This window comes from Oxyura jamaicensis, chromosome Z (assembly GCF_011077185.1).
Source record: "Oxyura jamaicensis isolate SHBP4307 breed ruddy duck chromosome Z, BPBGC_Ojam_1.0, whole genome shotgun sequence".
Lineage (NCBI taxonomy): Eukaryota > Metazoa > Chordata > Aves > Anseriformes > Anatidae > Oxyura > Oxyura jamaicensis.
Genome location: NC_048926.1, coordinates 79,542,034 through 79,551,726, shown reverse-complemented (window position 1 = coordinate 79,551,726; position 9,693 = coordinate 79,542,034). Strand labels below are relative to the sequence as shown.

At 39.7% G+C, this 9,693-nt stretch overlaps 1 protein-coding gene across 4 annotated transcripts in view; it reads right to left on the bottom strand.

Moving 5' to 3' along the window:
• The window catches only part of ADGRV1 (adhesion G protein-coupled receptor V1), a 291,563-nt gene that overhangs the window by 48,190 nt on the left and 233,680 nt on the right, over positions 1 to 9,693 (bottom strand). For all 4 annotated transcript variants that reach the window (XM_035310214.1, XM_035310213.1, XM_035310215.1 and 1 more), the window contains one exon: positions 6,593 to 6,750. In XM_035310214.1, coding sequence (XP_035166105.1) covers positions 6,593 to 6,750 — 158 coding nt within the window. The remainder of the gene's footprint in view (positions 1 to 6,592; positions 6,751 to 9,693) is intronic.

Sequence of the window (9,693 nt, the reverse complement as noted above, 5' to 3'; positions counted from 1 at the left end):
AAGGAAGGAAGGAAGGAAGGAAGGAAGGAAGGAAGGAAGGAAGGAAGGAAGAAAGGAATGAAGAAAGGAAAAAAGGAAAAGAGGAAGAAAAGAATGAAAGAATGAATGAAAGAACAAAAGAACAGAAGAATGAACGAACAAACGAAAGAGAAAGAAAGGAAGAAAGGAAGAAAGGAAGAAAGGAAGAAAGGAAGGAAGAAGGAAAGAAGGAAAGAAGGAAGGAAGGAAGGAAGGAAGGAAGGAAGGAAGGAAGGAAGGAAGGAAGGAAGGAAGGAAGGAAGGAAGGAAGGAAGGAAGGAAGGAAGGAAGGAAGGAAGGAAGGAAGAGAAGAATGAAAGAATGAATGAAAGAACAAAAGAACAAAAGAATGAACGAACAAACGAAAGAGAAAGAAAGAAAGAAAGAAAGAAAGAAAGAAAGAAAGAAAGAAAGAAAGAAAGAAAGAAAGAAAGAAAGAAAGAAAGAAAAGCATTGGAAGCTACTCATCTTTATATAAGAAAAGTATTTTAAAATCTTGTGCAAGATATTAAATGGGTGCTCAACGCACAATTGTATAGGCACAACTCATTCAAATTAACTTCTGCAGAATTCTTTAAAGGAAGAAAGCTAATATGGGCATGTGAAGCACAGTACAAACAATCTAAATTGCATAAGTGCAGATGATGAATTTAAGTTATTATCTTATTCAGATCTTTGCTCTTTATTTCAGCTTGTAATTACGCTTGTGCATTTTGTCTTAAACTGTATTTCTAAAAACCTCTGAGGCAAAGATTTGTTTTGGTCCTAATTACATAAAAGAAAAGCCCCTTGAGCATTATGAAGACTAAAATATTATCCACTGTGTGACTGTGATGAATACTGTGAATATTGTATATAACTCTCAGATTATAGGTAGCCAACATCTGGTTCTTGATTCCAAAATGCATATTGCCATCTCAAGATGAAAGCACTCCTGGAACTCACCGTTCCTCTGCTCCTTTAGGCACATGATACGTATCTCACAGTTTGAGATAAAGGTTTTAGCACGCAGCTTTCAGGATAAAGAAGACGTGTAACAACAGGTTTAGATATACTTTCTCATTTAGAATATGAAGCCTTGTCCTCAGCATCATTCCCAAGAGCTGAAGCATGGCTGGAATGTCCCGTACTTGCATTTTGGATGGCCTACTTGTTTCCCGAGATCAGCTGGTAGAAGGTACGGTTGGGCCATCCAGCATGATCTGTTATGGCCAGGAACTCCATACTGCTAGGATGATAAACACATTAAAGAAATTTATGTGAATGAGGATACAAAAAGGTAGTTATAATTTTACAGCTAAATACTTGGGATATTCCTCATGAAGTTCTATTTTGGCAACAAAAGGTTTTAATCTTTAGATTCATTCTGGCACATCTACAATGATGATAATCAGGTAAATTCTACTGCATTATTTATGCCCTGGGCATGGAAATTATGTTATGACATGTTCAATAAGTTGAGGTCACCTATTAGGATGGCATTATCAGAAAGAAAAAAAAAAAGCTGGCAATTTTTCAATTCAAATTTTTCCTTTATATTTTCAAATCTTTGCAAAATTATGAGAAGTTAATAAATATTTGGAAAGCAAAACAATGAATATTGGACCTCTGCCTTTTCTAATTTCAGTTTCTGTATTTTGCATATTTGGACTGTCAAGAAAAAACAGTCCTCTGCTATATATCCCTATTCTGACCTGCTGCTACTACAGCCAAATACAGCCAAGCTTGCTGCTTTTCGACCACCTGATTTCCTTCCAAAGCAGCCTTTCTTGCTACAAACTTAAATATTAGTTCACCAGGGGCTGTTTATCCAACACACACTCCTGACTTGGCGGCTGTCAAGGCTAACTTTTGAGAAGTTGGTTTCTATATATAGAAGAATAATCAGTCAATTGAACATGTCTGCTGAAAGGCTGGCAAGCTGAATCAGTCCAAACTGAAGCCTCTTTTCTAGCAAACCAAATGCATGTCTTTGAAAGGGAATACTGGGGTTAGGGATAACAACCTTTATAAATCAGCTTTCACACTATTTTCCAGCACTCGCTTCTGGGGATGAAGAGCTGCTTGCTCTAAAAGATAATTAATTCTTGACTCTCCCATTGCCCTTTCCTCTCGCCTTCTGTTGTGGAGGAAAATTCCCTGACCTAAGCAAGCTGTATCAATCACCGTGTAAAGCAACGCGGCTGGTGACAGAGCAATTCTGGAGCAGTAAAAAAGTGAGAGGGCAAACTCACACAGCTGGTGTTCCCGACAGGGCAACGAGAAGTGTGTATTGCGCATTCCCCTAATCAGAAGCTGGCAAATTCTATTTATTTCTGTTTATCCTCCACTACAACCTTACTGATGTTTTTACAGCGATACCCCAGGCATAAGGAAACAGTATGATAAGCGTTGTGGGCAGATCACAGACCACTGGTAAAGGAGCTGACAGTGATTACTAAAAGCAGAGCTGTGCTGGGCTGGCTGTCCTCATGCCGTGATGTTTTCTTTAAAGCCTGAAAGCTTCCAGAGTAGGGGATGGGAGATGTGATTCCACTCAAGGGCAGCCCGAATAAATCTGAAGGATTATAAAGAATATCCACACGGCGGAAAAGGCAGTACGACTAACAAGTGAATATCTATGTAGAAAATAGATGGGGGAAAAAATCAACCATATGCAATAATTTTCCAAGAAACTATTTAACAGCGAGCAAACAGATACCCTGCTGTTACCAAAGGGCAGTATTTTTTCTCTTAGATACGTACCCAACATTGTTACTCTTCTAGTAACTAAAATACAGAGGGGTTCCCTCTGCTACGGGCAACAAACTCTCTGCCTAAGCTCAGAAAGATGTTTTGGAAGAGCAGACAAAATTTATAATAATAGCTGTAGAAGACTAGATCATTCAAGATGAAAATTCTTCAGCAGGTAAGCCTGAGAGTCTTCCAACAACATGAGAGATGTAATTTATACACATTTTTACTTAAATTTTAGCTTAGCCGTCTTCATATTGTGAAATGTGTTCATTTGTTTCGTGTCAGTATGGAACAATGCTAGGGCCGCATGATGAAATATAACCTTCTGTTTAAGAAAAACAGAGTGATTAGCGTACACAGTTCTTGTATCACGCAAAGGAAGGGTCCAGCAATTCGTGTAAATAGAGGGTTTGAAGGGCGAACATTGCGACTCGGGTCTGGGAGATAAGAGAACAAGGAGCTTTTAGGAAACTGCTGACTTTTGCATGGGACGCTGCCCAAGCCTCTGATATCCGGCAAAGAGATCCACCAAATAAGGAGGAAGGGGGAGTTGAAGGAAGACCGAAGGACAAAGCCTGGGAGGAAGACTACGAGCCTTCAGCACAAGAGACCCCCAGAAAGACCACCAGAGACTGCTACGCATGTGTCTGGAGAGGGTTCGGATTCCGGGAACTAATTATAATAACCCCGCCTTTTCTAGGAATAGTGGTGAATATGTATTAGTCTAGGAGCATAAAAATCAGCCACCTGATGTAACAGGTGTGCGTCCTGGTGGAGCAGAGACTCCCAGTGCACCCAGCGCTGTTTGCTAGCCTCTGTTCGCTTAATAAATTACAAACTTTAATTAGAATCCTATGTGGGACACATTCATTTATCACAATATCCATTTTCTTTGAAAATAACTGTATATACTACACACAAAGATATACCTGACTGTTTCTATCCCTATTAAATTTCTGGTAAAGTCAGCAATAGCCTTCCTCAAGTAGAGACCACAAATTTGGAGCTCCAGGTTACTCAGCCATTGCTTAAGAAACTTTTCCTACGGTCTGTGAAATGATCTAAGCCATCTACAATCAGAAGCCAGGTAATAAATACTTCTCTTTCAAATCTGCATATCCAGACACTTTTTCTGCTTCGTAGTAGCACGGAAGCCAGTGACCTTGGTATTTTATTTTTTATTGAATGCATTCTCTACTTTTTTGCATGGGTTATTGTAGAATCCACCTATGGCCCACCTGTATCACACTGCAGCTTTAACTGTCTTCAAACCGAATGACTCCCAGAAAGGGAATAAACACCACTGGTTCAAATACTCAGGTGTTTGTATGTAGGTGTTTGTATGAATGTCTGGGTATAAATGGCAATTTCATGCCTACACACGCCACTTTTTCCTTTTTGCAATAATTTTGGCTTTCTGGGATTCAAATCAACAGGTGGCCACAATTACCAGTAAAAACGAAAGGTGTATTTCAAAAATATGTTGTCTCTGTTTACAGTGCTCTGCACTTGATAAATCACCATTGTTTACAGTACCATTCACTTGGAATTTTATTCTCTTTCTGGAGAAGGTGGCTACTGGCGGGCAGGCAGAGTTGCAAAGCAGTGAATTATTAGTGTTTTTTTTTCCCTTCATTACCTCCTGCAGTGTTCAAAGTGGAGAGGACCGGGTACAGAACTTCAGGCTGTAGACCAGGGAAGGCTTTTTCTTTTTTTTTTTTTTTTTTTTTTAGCTGAAGGAATTTCAACATAGCTAAGAATCTTTAAAATCTTTAAAAACAAATGTAAATATACTGCTACTACCTCAAATTTCAGGAGAGAAGCAGCCACCCAGAGGCCTCCTGTGTACAACCGATGCTGAGTTATGCATTTATAGGCAACTTCATAAACTGGAGAAATCGCCAGCCTTCGTTCAACCGCAGGCACCAGCGGCCTCACCGGGCAGCCTCGTCCCAACCCTGCAGTGGCCGGCCTCCCCCGGGTGCACCGCGTACTTTCTTTTCTGCCTGAAAAAGCCCTACCGTAGCAAAACACTCACTGGCCGTGAAGGGGTACAAAAAGTACCTGCTTTTCAATAAGACAATGCTGTTATTGACATTTTATCAAACACATCTCTTCTTGATTTCTTTCAGTTTTGTTTTGATTTTCCTTTTGACACCTCACACCTTCTCTACCTTTTTCTGTATATGTTGGGAAAGAAAAGGCAAAAACAAACAAACAAAAACAACATCAACAAGACCCCTAAATCCTATGCTAAATCAAACAGACTTTTCTTTCCACCTTGCTATTTCACGTCTTGCTATCTTGGTGATTTAGCTCCCACTAACACTTTCTGACATTTTGCATACTGACTTTGTCTCTATTACTGTTTCAGGATATCGTATTTTTTTCCTGTTTAACTGTTCTGAGACGCATTCTGAAGCATTGCCCTTCATCATATGAATATGCAATCTCCATCCTTAGCGATACTAAAACAACAACAACAATAAATAAGAAAAATAAAAAACATGCAACAGCTACTTATAAATAAATGAACTATATTATTCAACACTGTATAAGCAGCCACCTTTGTGATTGCTCCGGGCAGTCCCTTTTATATCAGAAAAAAAATGAAAGAGTAAAGTGCAACTAAGGTCTTGAGTATCATATTTACAAGCTGTGTTTATCAGACCTTATCCAAATTCATATATAGTTCTTAGTAAAACTGACAAAGAAATAAATATCTAAAGAAATGTCTGGATAATAAATGCTTTGTATTTATTTTCATTTTCCCTGAGAAAGAATACATTTCTATAACCCAAATGTTCAAAATAAAACACAAATCCTCACTTGACACTGTAATAATCACTGCAAGTTGAACAAGACAGCCCACTCTGTAAATCCAAACAGTTACAAGCACTGGAATGCTGAATGGAATTTTTTAATAATCCATGTTCCTTTTTAAGTTCAGATGATATTTATCTAACATATTGGGAAAAATGATTCAAGAACCTCTTGAAAGTTTATAAAATCCGACTGTCTTCATGTAATTCGGAAGAAAATAGACCCATTTCTACTCAAATCTACTATTTGCACTTGTTTATAAAACAGAGATCTATTTTTTTTTTTTTTTCAGGAACAGCATGAAAACAAAAGAATTATTCTCAGCTTCCCACAGAGTGTCATGTTATTACAGTGTTGGTCTAAACTGCTGCAATTTTATTTTGGGAACATTATTGTATTTGAAATTGTTCTAACAGAACAGACAGACCAATACTTCCTGTTTTGCACGAGGCAGATCTTCTTTTTCAAGCATGTTTCGCTTACAAGTAGCACTAGGAAATTTCAAAACAGACGTGTTAACTCCACATACTCCAGCACGCAGCCCTTGCAAGGCCAGGGCCTGGCACTCTTCTCGTCACCTGGGGCCGAGCAGAAGAGCCCTGCCTGGGCGAGGGTCCGATCATTGCCCCTCAGCCAGGGAAACGATGCTCCTGAGCCAGCCTCAGCCCTCCTTGGGGAAGTGCTATTTGGTACCAGCCACGACCACACAGGACAGCTCATTGTTTTAGGTCTATTCTCATTGCCAGACTAGACATAAACAGTGATGCTAATTTCTTGTTTTAGGTTTAACACGTCTTTATCCTCATTTTGGTAAGACGGCTCACATCTGCATAACTTTCATCACTGAAGTACTTTCACAGACTTCAAAGGAACTGCTAGCATGCTTAATCTCACACAACTGCTTAGGTATTTATTGAGCTGTGGTTTCCAGTGGGGGGGTTCTGGACTGGAGAGAATGATCAGCACCATCCTGAAAGTCTGAATCGTTTGCTCAGGGGTAGCCTGTGCATCTTACCTGCAGCATTCGTTCTTCCTCTGAAAATATCATCGTATGCTTTCCATTGTGGGGTCACCTGGTAGGCGTGAATGAACACCACGAAAACCACTACCAAGCACATTAACGGCACCAGAGCAGCAGTGAAGAGGGCAGCGTAGGCATTTGGAATGAAGCACCTGAAGAAGAAAAACGGAAAAGTTCTGTTTATAAACATGAGAAACACCTCGAACGGTCATTAGTGGAGAAGGATTTATTTTACAGACCACACATTCTTTAACTCTGTTCCCAGAGTAACCTTGGTAGGATGTATTGGGTTCTTTTGTCTCTTTTTCCCTTACCATATCTTAAGGAATATAACATTTGTATCTTAGAAGTATGCATGCTATATTTTAGCCCGACCAATATTAAAGAGATTTAAACTGTTGCAATGGAACAAATTATATTTTAACCAACTCCATGCAAGCTATGTTCATTTAATGTGATCACTCTTAGTCACCAAGTTCTAAAAGGGCATTATGCAATTTTCTATACTTAGCTCCTGAAACTACAAATTAAATTGTGAGAAATATATTCTTTAAATAAATGAACAAGTCTTAAAGTCTCAAGTTGTTGGAAATTATATGTCATTTGCACACTGAAGCCAAATGCTCCCTCCCTCCCACTTTTTTTTTTGTTTGTTTGTTTTTTTGTTAACATTGTCCTATCTTTCCTTACTGTTTCCATTTATTAAAGTTATAATTATTTATAAAGACGCGATGGGAACTTGAGTTATTACTGAAAAAGAGTCAAATTACGCATGTAAGACTTGGAGGACACGGAGATGCTAGTTAAAGAGAGATTTCCACTGTCTGAGAGATCAGGGTTTGCTATGAACTCCCTTGAGGTCAGAGTGTGCCTCACTGCCACTGACCTACTCTAGAGATGACGCAAAACTGAACAGCCCAAGGGACTGCTCAGGAGTCAGTATGTCTAGAGAGTATGTGGTCACTGCTGTCCCTATTAAGAGGGTGTAACTTACCCAGCCCTTCTGTTTTTCAGGTCAGCTCTGCTAAATAAGTTTACAGTCAGTGCTGGTACAACATACATCTAGGAAGAGGCTGGGTGTTTCTCTGGTATACATTCTGGGTTCGCTTAGATGTCGTCTGCCCAGCAAGACCTGCAAGCCCCTGGGATTTCATTCTCTGTCACTTCCAGAGAATCAGTCCGGCACAGTCAGCGCAACAAAAAAATTTCTAGCAGAATCTAGATAGCTTGTTTGACACTCTTCGGAAGATACAACAGGCTGAGATACCACCTGATAACATCAATAAGTAAATAAGTAAGCAAAAGGGAAGGTAGGTTCTCTCTATTGCAATTAAACTTGTTTTGCAGGACAGAATGGTTGAAGTTGGAAGGGACCTCACAAAGCCATCTGGTCCCACCCCTGCTCCAGCAGGGCCACCCAGAGCAGGGTGCCCAGGCCCGTGTCCAGGTGATTTCAGAAGATCCCCCAGGAGGAGACCCCACAGCCTCTGGGCAGCCTGTGCCAGTGCTCAGCCACCCGCACAGCACACCAGTGCTGCCTGGTGCTCAGGGGAACCTCCTTGCTCCAGTTTGTGCCCGATGTCTCCTGTCTTGTCCCTGGGCACCACTGAAAAAAGCCTGGCTCCGTCCTCTTTGCACCCTCCCTTCAGGTGTTTATGGACACTGATGAGATCTCCCTGAGCCTCCCCTTCTCCAGGCTGAACTATCCAGGTCGAACAGCCCCAGCCCCCTCAGCCTTTCCTCACTGGAGAGGTGTTTCAACCCCTTACTCCCCTTTGAGGCTCTTGGCTGGACTGTCTCCAGCATGTGCATGCCTCTTTAGGACTGAGGAGCCGAGAAAAGGACACAGGACCCCAGGTGTGGCCTAGCCAGTGCTGAGAAGAGTGGAAGGATCAGCTCCCTCAGCCTGCTGACTGCACTGTTGATCTGGTTCATCTTCATAATTTCAATATCTCTTAGATATGAAAGTAACTTTTTGTCCCCATGTGTAGTTTTGAGTGGACCCAAACAGTAGAAAGATGTGAAGGCCCATCACCACAACCTACACTGCCCTTAGTGATTAGACTGAAGCCAAGAATCTCAACACAAGTATAGTCCTCTATAAAACTAAATTTGTATTCTGAAACCTGTGTCGCTTTCAATATGATAAATTTTTGTATTTCAGAGATGAGACATACTGGTAAAAAGCTGTCTGAGAGTCTTGAAAGGTTTCTGTGAACATTCCTTTATATTCAGCTAACAAAAGCAGCAAACAAATGAAAACCCACAGAAACTGATCGCTTCTACTAATATCCCTAGGTCCTTGCTCTAAAAAAGACACTGAAGAGTTACATGGACAAGGAATACACAAAGCCACGTTAACCCACAAAACTTACCTTATTTTTTAAGCAATTGTCCGCAACTTAACAGAAACCAAAATAAAACCAGAACAAAACAAAATCCACAGATACTGTATTAGGTTTTCTCTTTCCTTCAATACCAAGCAATAACACATTTACTGTACATATTTTTACTGGGACCAGAATAATGAGAAACAGCTTTAGTAATGTAAGCTTTTTTTTCTCTCTTACCACAGATGTATGTTAAAGCTAAACTGATACTTTCAAATAAGGGGCCACACAAACCAATAGACAATATCTTTCTTTTGGAAAGGACAATATCTCAAAGAATTGTACACATTTAAATCAATCTATTCATTAAAACAACCTTGATTATTGGCCAGTAAGAATCAGAGCTTGACCTTTGTTTGTTTGTTTGTTTGTTTTTAACTTTTCTTTTAATCAATATAAATGGATTGTTAGGCCTGCACTCTTCTCAATGGTGTGAAGTATGTTTATTTGACCCTATAAGTGCCTTTGTAAAGTCCTCTGTGATATCTTAAACCATAACATTTGTTAATATAATGAAAGTGATTCCAGCTACACAAAATATAAGAGCACCTCTTTTATTTCTCTGAGTAATTTAATGGGAAAAAAAAGAATACAATTAACATGATGTATAGTGGAACTATTTGTAAGTGTAATTACATTAAAAAGGAAAAAAAAAAAAAAAAAAAACTAAATGGAACCAAATTCATTATATTAACAAATGTTATG